A 16,289-nucleotide genomic window follows, 5' to 3' on the forward strand; every position below is an offset into this window, starting at 1 on the left:
TAGACATCCCGGATGTAATGACAATCTACTTCAATGTGTTTGGCAAGTTTATGATATACAAAATTAGCCGCAATCTGAATAACTAGTGTTGTCATCATGAAGTGGTGTAGACTTTGATTGGAAAATACCAAGTTCTGCTAAAAGACCTCGCAACCACACAATCTCAGAACAAGTAGCTAACATAGCGTGGTATTCAACCCAAAGATAAAAAAAAAAAACTCAAATAGTATTCTTGAATGGAACGTGACTCCTACAAAAATTTGACGATTCAAACTCCAACTGATATAGCCGAGTATTGTTGCATAGAGTATAGACTTTCTTCAAGAACTCCCACATAGCATGCTGACTTTTAAGGTATGAGATTAAAGACAATCTGCACATCAACCGATTTGATGATCCAGGCCATAATTCGAGAATGCTTGATTTTCCAAGCAAGATACTTCTCATTATTGATCAGGAGGCGAAAGACATTTATAAATATGTCCCCCACAGATCACCTTTACTGTCGACCAATAACTAAAAGTGAAATGCCCATGAAGAATACTTCTTCCCAGTAAAGCAAGTGCAAACGGACTATTTCTTCTAAGTAGACATGATTAAACCGTGTACAATCTAGCCAAAAATTAATTATAATCTAAACATTCTACGCAACTAATATCCATTAACACAATAGCCCAAAGTCCAACAAATTCTGCCCAACAATAATCAAATTAAGATAAAACCCGCCCAATTTCAACAACTATTAAGCCCAGTGACACTATTAAGCCCAATAACATATAACTTAACAATTCAATAACCTAGAAAAGTGAAATCAAACCACGGAGAAGTCATGACTTGAGCCAGAAACTACAAACCCGATTTAGACCTCAAAATTCAACCCAGATGACACAGAGAAAACTGTTACAAACATGTAACGGCAAGCTCAAACTCGAACAAAGACGAAAAACCGCCGCAACCCATAACGGAAAACTTAAAAACCACACACAGATGCAACTTCATGAAGAAAAATGGAGATATGCGACCGCTAAAAAACTCCAACTCCTATGAACAGAGTCTCGACTATGAGAAACCAACCACCAGCCAAACATACAACAGTAGGCCGACTATGAGGAACCAGTCACGACCAAACATGATTCCAGAAACACTCAAAGCAAAACACAGGTTTGAAATTCTTTTTATGGCTCCGATACCATGCCAATTTTGCTGAATAATCTCTTCTTTTCTTGTCTTTTATTTATATATACACAAAGAAACAAAATTACAATTGGAAGCTATAGAAGGAAAGCTATAAATCATGCCTATACAAGGAGAGCTATAAAAATAGGACCCTGTTACTCAAATAGGGGCTTTTGACAAGGCCTGTGACAAGGGCTGAGGGGGCACAAGGGCCTGTCCCAACTCCTGTTTGAGTAGCATAATACGTAGAAACAAATAATCTATCACATCTCTAATATACGAGTCAAAAAAAACTTCTTTCCATTCTTCCTCATGCAAGTCTAGAGCAATCAGATAACTTTTCTCTGCATTCCATTCTATAAATACAAAATTAGACCTGTGGATCGTTGATTCAAGCACTAAAGACCATATGACAGTTTCATTGAAGGTATTTTCATCTTATGTTCCTTGCTTTTGTCTCCAAAAATTCACAATAATTGATGGTTCAATTTCTTTTGTTGCTGGAAAGTGTTCAGTCTTTGTTTCAGGAACTCTAAATTGTTGAGTAATTTAATCTCTATCAGCAAACTTACTCATGACTTAAATTGTAGGATTAAATTCTTTCCTACTCATTATGTCTTTCAGGATCGGTGCACGACGAAGGTGAATGGCAATGATTGGAAAGTTGATGGAATATTAATCCTTGAGGATCAAAAGTAATAGAAGAATCATAAGACTTTCAAAGTTGTATACAAGGAAAATTATCAGAGGTTAGTTGATATGCAAATCCATATTACACAAACAAGGCCAGACTTTGCCTTCATAATGAGTGTAGTTAGCCAATCCATGCATGCTGCCAAATAAAGATAATGTGAATGCAACTATGAAAATTTTGAGTTATCCAAAAGCAGTCCAGAAAAATGACTTATCTTTGAAATAAAAATCACTTGAAGATTGGGGCATGGACAGATGCTGGCTGAGTAGGTTCAATAGTGGTAGAAAATCAACTTTTGGGTATTGTGCCTTTGTTGGAGGAAATCCCGTGATGCAGAGCAGAAAAAAACTAGTTTTTGCTTGATTAAGTTCTGAAGAAGAATTTAGATTAATGGAGCTAGGGATTTGTGAACTAATGTAGCTGAAGTCTTTGGTGAAAGAACTCAAACAAGATGATGATAACTCGATGAGACAATATTATGATAATAAGTCTACAATCAGCATTGCACCATCCAACATGACAGACGGCATGGAGATATATAGACAAACACTTCACTAAGGAGAAACTAGAGAATGGACAGATTAGTATCCCCGACATCAATTCAGAAAACAGTTGACAGGTGTACGTATGAAGGGCTTGGCTTGACAACAATTTCAAGACGTGATAAGTTGAGAATGATAGATATCTATGATGCAACTTGACTTGCAACGTGGAAAATCTGGTTGTAATTGTTGCAATGACATAATCTACAGGATTGGCACAATTTTCGTTCATTGGAGCCATTTTTTCTTGATCTTTTGCTATGTAATATTTAAAGGATTATTCCTTCCATTTTTTGTTGATTGTACAATTGTAAAATAACCTAGAATAGCTCCTTTTTTTTCTTTATAACAAGTTGTAACCTTTCTGATACAATGTAAGAATGGATTCCCAATAACCATTTACCATTTAGAATAAGAATGTAAAAAATGATAAATTGCATGAGGTAACGAAAGAGAGACATATTTATGATACCAAAACTTTTAAATAGTCATCGCCGAGCATGATTTTGAAAAAGCAGGTGACAACAGGTGATGCACTTTTCTGCTTATGATGTGTCAAAAGACAATTTCGAACACACTCCTGACACACTTTACCATCACGAGCCATCCTTTTCGTCCCGTGATAAATTTATTCTACAAAGCACCTGATCTTGTATATGCATTAAATTCCAAGAGGTATAGTTAATCAATTAGCGCAAAGAGGAGACTGTAAGAAAAATGTAACATAAAGTTTAAACTCGTAGAAATAATCAAGCATGGGGAATAATTTATTTTTGACTAAATATATTTTCAATATACAGTTTGTATGAAAGTTTGGCTAAGCCTAAATTAAAAGTACAGTGGCTTAATAAAAATTTGCAGCTTAAAAAAAAATGTCTGGCTTCTCTTTGAAAGTAGCTTCGTTTTTTAACTATTAGAACAAAAAATGGCTTTTTTCAAAAGCAAGCTCTTTCCTTCTTTCAAGAAAATGAATTTTACTTCTTGTTTAGGCATGGCCAAACATGCTCTTAAATTCATATAGACTCCATAGGGTTACCCCCATTCTAAGATTTATCATAAAGAAGAGGACAAAAAATAATCCCAAAAAAATCACTTTAAATGGTAAAATTACTTCTCCCAAAAAAAAAAAAAANAGTTAGCAGCCGTATGAGGTAATTATATGGAAAAGGACAAAAAATGCGTGGAGACACTGATTCCCCCATTTTAGTGAAGAGGAGGAGTAAAGGTGCACATGGCGGGCCATCGTGAAGACGTGAACTATTTGAATATTTGTTGGAATAAAAAAAATTGAAAAATGAAAATTTTGATTTGTATACATAAATTTAATTTTTTGCATACACGATAAGTGTTTTAGTCAAACCATAATCAAATTTGCTTTTACTATGCGTGCGTATACGTACAAGATATATTTTGGTATGCGTGCGCATGGTATTAAAACGTAACTGTTAACTAATTTGAAATTTGAAATTTGGAATCGTTTTGGAATAAAAGTTGTCATTTTTCATTATGCTTTGACACCATTTCGTAGTGTATTCATTGAGGCCTATCGATATGTAATGAATGATCAATATAAACACATTAGAAGCATTGAAAACACTTGAGATTCATTCCTTATTCCACAATAAAAGATCAAATCCTGATTTTCATTCATATTCAATTTTTCTTATTGCGTTCTTCAAGTTTTGGAGCATTTAAGAGTTAAGACAATTATTTCAGATTGATCGGAACTAGTAGATGTAGCAAATAAATAGAATTAGGTGCTATGTCAATTCCATACAATATAATGGCTGATATTTCTATCAATTAATGAAAGAGCCCAAGGCAAAAAAAAAAAAGCATGTTAGGTCCCCTATCGATGCATTTTTACATCCCACAGTTTTAGCAGATCGCTTGGCCCCGTTCACTTTGTGCTTTGGTGAAAAATCTTTTACAATGCTTGTTATAATTCTTCAAATCATTTGTCGGAATACCTTAAAGCACCTCATTCAATTAGGAGAGGGGCAAATATCGTTTCGGGACAACGATTTCATGTTCGGGGTCAAATTTTATTCTTACAAGTTTCTAGTTTTGATTCATATCCTGCTGTATTTTTCTTTTAGTTTCTTCTCTACCACTCCATTGTTTCCAACAATTTCAAACGATATTCCTTAAATGGGGAACGAAAACAACAATGACGGCTATCAAACTAATGAATTAAGACTTGATGCGATTTGATCGATTCAATGGCACAAACTTCACGTGATAGCAAGACAAATTGAAGTTCCTCCTTACTTCATTGAAGACCTTCTATATTCTTGATCCATATTTGGTGCCATTACCCGAACCGATGAATGGAGATACCGAAGCAATCAACGCCTAAAAGACAGAAATGCCAAGAAGATGAATTGATATGTCGCGATCACATACTCAAGACACTGTCGAATCGCTTGTATGATTTTGTACACAAATACAACTTCGAGAAAAGAAGTCTGGGATACATTGGAGAGTAAGTACAGAGTGGAAGAGGAAGGTACCAAGAAATTTTTATTTCGAAGTACATTGACTTTAAATTCTTAGATACTATTCCCCTACTTCCCCAAGTGCATGAATTACAAGTGATTGTCAACAAATTAAAGGCGGTAAAGATTGAAATTTCAAAGATCTTTAATAATTGCAAAAGCATCTTCAGATTGAGGAAGAGTCTAGAATGCGGGATAATAGCGAAATAAAGGCAATCAAGGAAAGGTTCTCGAGTGGTGGTATGATATTTGTGCTACTGTATATGTATCATATGAAAAATTCTTATTCAAAACATATCACGAGGTTAATGGAGACTAGGAGATTCAAATGGACAACGATATTCGATCCAAGGTCATTAGAAAGGGAAATATTGATATCATATTCACTTCCGAGAAGATCTTTACTCTAACAAAGATACTACATGTTCCTTTTATGAATAGAAATTTGATTAGTGGTAATCTTTTAGGAAATTTGGACATCAAATGTGTATATGAATTCTGTAAACTTATATTATCATTTAACGAGAAATTTGTTGGTAAAAGTTATTCAAGTGAAGAAATTGTCAAATTTTGTACCGTTGACAAAGAAATGAATAAAAGTGATTTTGCGTATATTGTTGATTTATTTTCATTATGGCATGCTAGAGTAGGCCATATTGTTAGAAGTACCATGAAACGTATGAAAAAATATGACTTAATTTCATATGATGAAAATAAATGCAAAACATGTATAAAATCTAAAATGATTAAAAAAACCTTATCAAAGTGTGAAATGATCTCTAGTATTTTAAAATTAATTCATACTAATATGTGTTAAACGAATGGCATGTTGACTAGGAATGAAAATAGGTACTGCACCAAATACATGTATGTTTACTTAATGAAACATAAAAACGAGGCCTTTGATATGTCTAAGGTATGTAAAAGTGAAACTGAAAATTATCTATGAAGGAAAATTAAAATCTTAAGAAATGATAGAGGTGATGAGTACTTTTCTAGTGAATTCAACTTATTTTGTGAAACAACATAGCATAATTCATTGCACCTAGGGCACTCAAACAAAATGGTTTGGCTGAAAGGAAAAATAGGACCTTAGTTGAAATGATCAATACTATGCTTATCTATGCTAAGTTACCATTTAATTTGTGGGGTAAAGCCTTGTTGAGTGTATGTAGGATACTTAAAAATATTCATTCAAAACATACAAAAGACTTTCCTTATGAATTGTGAAAAAGAAGAAAATCGAACATTGTATACTTCAAAGGGCTGAGTGTTTTGCTTATTGCAATAACACAAATCCTAATAAGACTAAATTAGGTCCTAGATGCATTAAATGTGCCTTTATTGGATATGTTAGCAATAGCAAATTTTATAGATTAATAAATTTGGAGACCAATGTGATCATCGAATCCAATAATGTGAAGTTCTTTGAAGATTCGTTATCTTCGAATAATGAATTAAGGGAAAATCTTAAAGATATCCCTAGCTCTAGTGGAACACAAGACGAGACATCTTCAAAAAATGTCGATGAGTCTAGTGAGCCACAAAGAAGCAAGAGAACTCGGGTTGAGAAGTTTTTGAGATTTGATGAAATTGATTCTCAGCTTATCTCATTTTATTTAGTAGAAGGATATTGTGTGAATATTGTAAGAACAATTCATTCTGTTCTACAAGTGAAAGTCGATCCTAAAACTTATATAGAGGCTATAGCTTCTCATAATAGTATCTTTTGGAAAGACGTAATTAAGGATGAAATGGATTCGATAATGCCTAACAATACGTGGAAACTTGTCAATTTACCACCCAAATCCAAACATATTGAATGTAAATGAGTATTTAGGAGAAAATATAATGTTGACAGTTCTCCAAATATTTTCAAGGCTAGATTAGTTGTCAAAAGACATCGACAAAATGAAGAAATCGACTATTTTGATATCTATGCACCGGTAGCTAAAATAACCTCGATTAGGATATTATTGGCATTAACTTCGATACAAGAGTTGTATGTTCAAATGAATGTCAAGATGACATTCTTGAATGTGGATCTCGACGAACAGGTTTACATAGAACAACTCGAAGGGTTTGCTCTACCTAGAAATGAACATAAGATGTACAAGTTAGTGAAAACATTATACGATTGGAAATACGATTTGAAGCAAACACCTAAGAAATGACACGAAAATTCAACTTAGCAATTATATAATTTGGTTTTAAACATAATAGTGTAGATAAATTTTTATACTATAAAGTTTGTTACAATTATATGACATTTATTCCAAATTTTTTATTTAAAATAACGATTATCTACACGAGGTCCCCCAACGTATGGATTCACTGTAGAAAATGGATAGTCTTTATTTAGCAGAGACATCCTCGTTTCAAACTTTTGTTGGTCCTAATTGTCCCATTTCTACGTTAAATGGACGTGTGTTGCACGTGCGTTATTTCACAAGGGTAATTTCGCTCACTACTTCTTTGGGATATTGGTACAAATGGTCTTTAACTTCTGAACCTTGTTTAATTTTGGTCCCTAATATTTTTTTCTTGGCATTCTCAACTTATGGTTTATGTTTATGTGCAAAAATATTTCTTTTTAATGTTGCAGTCCATTTAAGTGCTAAAAGTGAAAAAAGCCATATTTTTTTAATTAAAAAGGATACATTACTTCGATTTTAATTAAATAATTAACCTAATTTCCAAAATTCCCCTCTTTATAAAAATATCAGGCATTCCTCGAGTTACGTGCTTCTTACTCGAACCATTTTAACCTTTTACCATTTAAAATCTTCAATTATTTTTACATGCACATTTCGAAGATGACGATTTTGCAACTTGAAGAAAAATGAAAGTATTATATAAATTTTCTTCGTAATTTATTGTGCCTTATCAGTCAGGTTTTTCCCTTTGAAATTCCATTCATTGTGTGTTATAAGAGCATGCCACGTACCTTTGAATTTTGTGTTTTTCTAGTAAGCACGGACAATATTTTATTTAATGAATGGCTCGATTATTTGCTTTATACTCGAATGCACATTTACCCTTGTACAATTAGAAATCTTAATTTATTTATTTTTTTTGCCGTGTTTCGAAGAAGACGATTGCAGATTGAAGATAAGTAAAAAGATTGTTTAAACTCTTTTCTTAAGTTCCCGTTCGGCCTCCATTTTTTAAAATTAAAATGGGAGGAATAATAATTTTTTTGAAAAATGAATGGTTAAAAAAAAAAGTTTTCTATTTAGGCGTTATATCATTTTATGGAAGATTGTGTGATTAAAAATGGGAGAGGGAAAATGAAATTTAATTTAATTGGGGCCAAATGGGAACTAATTTAGAGTGTCTTTTTAGTCAGAGACTCTCCTCTCCTTCACTCATTTGCTAAGAATTTAATACTTTTCAAGTAAGCACTAATTATCATCTGATAAACCACATATCGATAGGCATCGCATCGGGTCACATCAGTTGAATGCTTCGTAGTCCTACCATTTTAATCCTTATTCCGTTTGATTTATAATTTACTTAAAAATTTCTTTATGAACAAGTCACTAAGAGCGTGATTTTGCATCTAGGTGACAAAATAATCTTTTTCTTAAATTTAGGGAGTCTCTTTCGACAGATATCTATTTTTCCACAACTTTGTTCTGATGTGCGGTACAAAAGAAAAACAAGTTGTCTACAACCTCCACACTTTTCATGTAAGCATTGATTGTCTTTGTAACATCTCGAGATGTACAATCCAGAACATTATCATTCATATTCATTTCCTAAATATCAAATTACTTAGACCATACTTTTTAGGTAAGGAACAAATCGTGTAAGTGGAAAATAAAAACACGATGTGAAAAATAGATTTGAACTTTGTTAAAGGGATAAAATTTTACATCGAATAAAGATGAAAACGTGAATCAACTTATAAAGGATTGAGTTACTTCTCTTGATAAGGTTAACTTATTAAGATGGATTCTTAAGTCTTGACATTGGTATTAGAACAGGCATCACGTCTTGAGACCCTAATTAGTGTACGAACACTGCCCTGCCTGAGTGTCAAGGTCAGAAGCGTGATGATTTGTCATGACTTCGGTAGAACTTACGGAGGTTTGAATTTCACATTGGAAGTTGCACTTTGTTTGTGTAGTTTATAGAGGCTCGGATTTTTTTTAACTTCAATGGCAAGATTTTGAGGTATGACTCTACCAAGTTCTATGATATTGGTATTAGAGTCCATCAAACTCTAATGAGTAATTTGATCTGATTAAGACTAAAACATGAGTACATAAATTCTAAATTGATCTGTTTCAAATAAGCTACTATCTTGCAAGAGTATGTTAAAGAATAAAATCACATATCGACTAAAAATGAAAAATATTGATCAACTTCTAGAGGATTGATCTATTCCTCTTAAGAAGGTTGACATTTTAAGATGAAGTCTCAATTTTTTACAAACTTAACGTACTTTTTAGCATTCTAATCTACTCAATAGCTTTTCATAAATTTTTTTAATCAATCAAATGATCGTGAAGAATTATGAAATTTACACTGTAAACACATAATTTGTCCACGAACATGTTAAAATTTCACAATTTATATCCTACAGATTTCTACTTAAATAACTTTATGAAAAACCAGGCCCCATTTTGGCCCAAGGCAAACTAGGCAGCCGCCTTGGGCCTCAGACTTACTAGGGCCTCTAAAAAGAAGGGAAAACATAAAATAAAATAAAATAAAGAAGCAGCCAAAACCGGCCACCAATACTGTCCAAATCCATCCACTTATTCAAAATAATCCCTTTTTTACATAGGTTAGAAGATAGACGGTGAGAAGATTAAAAAACGATAGAAAATTTTCTAGATTGTAGAGTTTACAGAATTAGATTTGTAGAAGAAACTACAAGTAATGATTTCGTGTTTCTTAATTTCTCTCTCGTCTCATGTATTATTTTCAAGATTGTATTTTTTTTCATTGTTCGTTCACTAGAGAATGACTCTAATGTGCAATAAAATGTGGATTTCTCTAATTTGAGAAGGAATGGAAGTCGTTTTTATAGGTTTATTGATCACTTGAATTCTATAATAGATCTAATGCATAATATTGGGATATTGAATTTTACATTGGATTTTGTGAATCCTATTTGTCTGTATTAAGTAAATGGTTCAATAGCTTTGCTTACATGTATTTTGTTAAATGTTAATGGCTGAATTTTAGCCTGGGATGACAAGGAAAATAGAGAATGACTCTAATGTGCAATAAAATGTGGATTTCTCTAATTTGAGAAGGAATGGAAGTCATTTTTATAGGTTTATTGATCACTTGAATTCTATAATAGATCTAATGCATAATATTGGGATATTGAATTTTACATTGGATTTTGTGAATCCTATTTGTCTGTTAAAATTAAGTAAATGGTTCAATAGCTTTGCTTACATGTATTTTGTTAAATGTTAATGGCTGAATTTTAGCCTGGGATGACAAGGAAAATGCAAAATAAGTAAGAGAATATATAGTACAAATGGAATGAAGCAATATTATTTACTAATGGAACTGCAGGGAAATAGATTTTATACATGCCAGAAGGAATGAAAAGGTTGAAGCATGATAACATCCTAATAAACCCTTGGTTTACCATCATCGTCGGGCTTTGTATTATCTGGTGAAGATGGAATTGTCTAGAGAATATCCGTCATTGTTTAATTGATGAATTTATTTTATCGACTATCTTAAAAAATTATTAGTTTATCATATTTTGCTTTATTAGTCGCCTAGGGCCTCAAATTTCTCAGGGTTAACCCTATGAAAAACACACACAAGCAAATTTCGGGTAAGATCAAGATGTCACCATTTAGGAAAGTGTACATAATTACTTCTAGGATGAACCAATTGGTGTGAATCCAATTGTCATGGACAAAATTCTGGTAAGCTGGGCGCTCAATTGTTGTGTGTATATATATATTTTTTTCAATAATAGTTGTTATTCACATAAAGTCATACCAATTTGTTGAGTTTTTATGTCTTAATTTGGGAATCCAACAAACTCAATGATCAGTTCAATCCACCGAGTCTCATTCTAGTTTCTTATAATATGCTTTACGTGAAGATATAATAAATTTTTCGATCAATTTATGATTTTTTAAGTCGAATTGACCGTCTTCGTTTCACTAATCCATAACGATTAAAGTCAAATTGTGAAATGTCCTTTTAGTTGTTGAAATTATGAATCAGTAATAAGTGGTGAATATCCAAACAAAGGCAACGTCAGTCCGATATTCAAAGGATTGATTGAAATCTAATCGTATCTAGAATGATAAAATGTTACTTAAATTTTATATTTTTATATATATATTTTTTAAATTTCTCAAATTTCCATGCATTTGTTGACTTCATCAAGAGTATTGTTAGGTTTATTTAAGGTTGCTTGGGCTGGTGACCAGTTTATACCCATTCAAAGGCTCTCTGACAAGTTTCGTTGAATTTCCACAAGTTTGAAAAAAATGACTTTTGACCATCTAATTTTGACTCACATTTAATTCAATTGGTCAATTTTGAATGCAGTTGTGCTTGTTAGGTGTTTGGTGATTGGTTGTTTCATAATTGCAACACTAATAAATATTGATTCAAATATTTATATAGGTCGCTTAAAAATTGTATCAATGCGATAAAATTCGTAATGTTTAATTTGTACAAGAAGACACGTTCAAGTAACGTACTCAAATAAAGACCTTTTCTATAAATATTAAAATTTACTTTTACATCTTCTTGCTAGAGTTGGAGGGTGGGAAAATGATACTCAAATTGGGATTGAAATAATTGGCTTGAAACTCTATTCAAAAGAGTATTGCGTTTGGTTCTATTAACTATCCTAGTTTAGTTCTCGTTTATTTTTGTTAGAACCATATTAATACAAATTAATTGCTTATTGTATAAATCAAATAGTCGATTCACGTAAAGAGTATTATAATTTTTAGACAACTTCTATAAATTACGTAAATCAATAGGTTCCATAAACTTGAAATGAAAGCAATAATAAGGTTAGATATTGCCTCAACGAATGGTAGAAATTTCATGTAAAAATATTTAAAAGGAGAAAGAAAATTTATTTACTTTAACCAGATATTTGAATATGAAAAAGAAAATTAAATACTCATTAATCCAAAACAATAAATTCCAAGACCTACGCAATTGCTCTCTATGCATAAAAATAGTAAAAAATACAAAAATTATTGGGTAAATTTCACTAGGGTCCCTCATCTTTTGTAAGTGTGGCACTTATATTCCTAACCTAGCATTTGTTGAACCCGTCCCCAATCTTTTAAAATTGTGCACCCATATCAGCAACTAACAGAAAATATTTATTTAAAAGTTAAATTGTCACCTGATATTTTTATGGATTGAATTGAGAGGATATGTAAAGAATACCTAAGAAAATTTTACCCTCTTTCAATTTTTAAATGAAAATTGAAGTTACCATTTTAATTGTTTTAGAATAATTTTTTTTTTAATGGTTTCACCTTTTCATTTCGACATCACATAGGTGTCACGTGACGATCACTTAGCATTTAAATAAACGTTTTCCCTTAAACGTGAAAACGAGAGCAATTGTTCTAAACGGATTAAGAATATAATAAATGTAAAAAATAATAAGTTGAGGATATGAGTATCACACTAACAAAAGATTGAGACACCTACTGGAGTTTACTCTCTATTGCTCTTGCAAGGACCGCCACGTCCCGGGCCCCCCCATACCCCCAACGACTTCCGGCTCTACCTATGGCACACTCCTACATATATTGTATTCTTTATGCAGAACTTTTTGAAAATTGAGCTTTGATTGTAAACAAGAAAATTTGATTTTGAATCCTGCTTTCTATTTTTCTGATAAAGAGAGAGACAAAAGCCCAGTAAGAAAAATCGTGTTTTGAAATATTATGATAATGGAATACAATCAGCTTGAAAAGGCTCCTTCTTGTCAAGATTCTCTCATGGTTATCGAGTCTGATATTCAGCATGCCAATATGTTGTGGGTTCTCTTTCATTCTCTCCTTTTTTTTTTTTTTTTAAGTCTTTCCCTTTGCACATTTACTTTTTGGAAAACTGGGTTGTTGAACTTTGAAATTCCTTAGTAATGGAATAAACTAATGGAATGATTAAAGCAAACGGTGCAGTTTTTTTGTGGGTCTCGTTAATTATGGAATATATTTGCTTTACCATTGCCTGGGTGAATAGTAGCTTGAAAAAAATTGCTTTTTGTGTGGTTGTGGGTGTATTCCATTAGTATAATATGCATTTTGTGCTCTATGTTTCGTGATGGTTGTTCGTTAATTGCAATTCCTGTTAATGTTGAATTTAGTGTTCTTTACTTGGTATGAGCAAGCATAGAATTTTGGGTTTTACGGGTGGGCGTACTTTTTGGAAATCTACAATAACCTTAATTACGTCTCGTGTTGCTAAGTTAATGCTTGGTTCATGGGCTGATTATAATCCTAAGTGGTGGTGAAAAATAAAAAATAAAAAATTCAGCTTCATTGACGCTATTTTGTTGCTCTGAAGTAAAATACTTGAAGATATCTATAAACTCAAAAAATTCAGCTTCATTGACGCTATTTTGTTGCTCTGAAGTAAAATACTTGAAGATATCTATAAACTCAGATTAATTTTGGGGTGACTATTTCCTTGTGTTTTATTTGCAATTGGATAATGTTAAGGTAGATACGTTTCTGTAGTGTCAAAAAGATCAGATTCTTCTATGACATCCTTGAATTAACTGTCCTTTTATTGCTTTGATTTTAGCGGAGCATCTAATGGTATTTGTCTTTATGCTGACACACATTTTTAGGTTGTTCATAAGACAATTTTTTCGTGTGTATTCATACAGACAAACTAGAGATTCCCTTTTCTTTTGGTTGATTCGTTCAGTTATATTCTCCAATTTTTCTCCTCAAATAAAGATACTATCAAACAATTAGTCTTGTCCTCCTCAAACTTAAGTATATATGTGATATTGTATTTTTGATAAATGATATGAATATCATTGAATGTGAATCAAATTTCAATTGATTATGATGGCAGTTCAATGATTTTGAATTTTTATTGGCATGGCATTCTGTTAAAATACTGGTATTTGTCGAGTGTGGGGGCTATAAGGTTCGATTAATTTATGTGACTTGTTTTATGGATTTAAAAACATGTAATTAGTACTTCAATTTTGTACCAAACAAAAAACTCAGTGCGTTTAAAATAACTGTATGTCAATGGATGACATTTCAGGGCTGCTTCGATTTCTAGAGCCAAGGGAGGTGCTTGTTTTCAAATGAAATTGGTCTACAATCACCTCGCACCCATATTTTTGTTTCTACTGCAATGGTTTGATTGTTCATGCACTTGCTCATTTCCAACTTATCTAAATCTCTTCCACGTAATTGTATACAAGGTAGATCACTATATTGCCAATCTTTCTTTCTATGCTAGGCTGATTAATTGTTGTATTTCCTGTTTTTAAAGTGTAGAGCACTGCTCAAGTTTAACATTTTCAATACTCCAGGTGCACGTTGACGGTAGACAAAAGTTTCCTTCACATGGAAGGAAAGCAACCATTAGACAATTCTACGGTATGCAAATTGTTTTCACTTCATCTTTGAATAAGCTATATGGCAATATCCGCTCCACAGGGTATTACTAATTTATTGATCTAAGCTTTGAAATGAATAATTATGCAATTGTTTGCATAGGTTACTGCAGACAGGTAGAGCCAAAAAAAATGCAGCTATGATTAATTGCTTGTTTGGCTAAACTTTGATTAGGGAAAAAAAGTTAAAACAAAAAAAAGAAAAAAGAAAAAAATGAAGTTACTCTTCGTATCCTCTCATATCCATAGATTTTTGGACAACTTATACTTTTATACTTCTATGTAAAAAATTTAATTTTCTTGAAAGTAACTCTTAACTAACCGTGAAAATAGGTAACTTACTTATCTACAACTTTAAGTAATGAAAAAAATTATTTATTTTAATGCTTTTAAGCGATGTTAAGCTTAGGCAAACATGCTCTCAGTTATGTATGGAATTACACAAACTAGTACGTGTGAAATTAGTGTATATTGGTTTAGAAACAATCAAGTGAACTTTCTTTCGTGATTACTTTTGCAGCTGTGATATTACCAACTCTCGAACGCCTATGTGATAGCTCATTGGATCTATATATTTATCAAGATGAAGGTCATGACTTTGATATGATAGTGAGGAAGAAATTAGAAAACGATAATAAGCATTTCGATGTTGATATGGAAAGAGAAGATGAATGTGGAATTTGCTTAGAGCCCGGCACGAAGATTGTGTTGCCAAGTTGTTGTCATGCAATGTGCATCAATTGCTACCGCGACTGGTGTGCACGAAAGTTCTTTCCTAATTTGGTCTTTCATATTCTCTCTTGATGTGTAAAATTGAAGATTTCCCTTGGGTGTTTACTTTACCCTTTTCCTTTATTGCAGGAATATGAGGTCGGAATCCTGTCCATTCTGCAGGGGTAGTCTAAAGAGAGTGAATTCTGGGGACTTATGGGTTCTAACATGCGGGAGAGATGTAGTTGATCAAGAAACCCTCTCAGAAGAAGACATTTTGAGGTTCTATCTCTATATAAACAGCTTGCCAAAAGATGTTCCTGACTCTCTTTTCTTAGTTTATTATGAGTACTTGATCTGATCTTAGAGAGGATGATGTATAGTGAAACTGAATGCCAACCAATGATTGTCAATTAGAGTCTGGTCAGACCTTCTCTTCTTAACCTTATTTCTCCTTTTGCTTCTCGGTGTCAGATACCCTGCTTCTGCATTATATTTGTGCAAAGAAATGTAAATTCTCATTGTCAAACAATTCAAAGTCAATATAATAATTTTCATTCTTGGCATCTTTAAGCATTTATCATTTTGTTGGTTGTAATTATAATGTGTTGAGATTGCGACGAGAATATCACACACAAATTATAATGCGCCTTCAAAGAATTTTATTGGAAGCTTGTATGTGTAGTCAATTTATTAATATTAATCAAGTTATTTGAGGTCTTGTATTTTAGGATGTGAATCAAATAACATGAGCTTAGGTCTTGTATTAAGAACTGTACTAGACTGTTTCATGGCAAAGTTTTGTAGAACGTAGATATATCCTTTACTCCTCCTAGTTCCAAGATGATGTCCAATGTTAACTGATTCCCAATGGTGCTTTGATAATTAAAAAGTTGCAATGATTATCGAACATTTTAACATCAGTGTATTCAGGCCTTCAATGCATCTACCAATTCCCATGACTTGGGTGCGTTGAGGCAGATAATGTGCGGCATAGTCAAACTCCCACCCGCTAGAGTAAATGGCAATGAGAAAACCGAAAAGTAAGAACAAAT

At 32.5% G+C, this 16,289-nt stretch overlaps 1 protein-coding gene across 1 annotated transcript; it reads left to right on the forward strand.

The window, feature by feature from the left end:
- The first annotated feature begins 12,703 nt into the window (after window positions 1-12,703).
- LOC111367106 (RING-H2 finger protein ATL47-like) lies at window positions 12,704-15,800 on the forward strand. The gene is made up of 5 exons (XM_022987821.1): window positions 12,704-12,918; window positions 14,166-14,328; window positions 14,440-14,506; window positions 15,044-15,278; window positions 15,385-15,800. The coding sequence occupies exons 1-5, from the start codon at window positions 12,827-12,829 to the stop codon at window positions 15,593-15,595; spliced, it is 768 nt and encodes a 255-aa protein (XP_022843589.1). The 5' UTR covers window positions 12,704-12,826; the 3' UTR covers window positions 15,596-15,800.
- The last annotated feature ends 489 nt before the right edge of the window (window positions 15,801-16,289 follow it).

Source organism: Olea europaea, chromosome 18 (assembly GCF_002742605.1).
Source record: "Olea europaea var. sylvestris chromosome 18, O_europaea_v1, whole genome shotgun sequence".
Lineage (NCBI taxonomy): Eukaryota > Viridiplantae > Streptophyta > Magnoliopsida > Lamiales > Oleaceae > Olea > Olea europaea.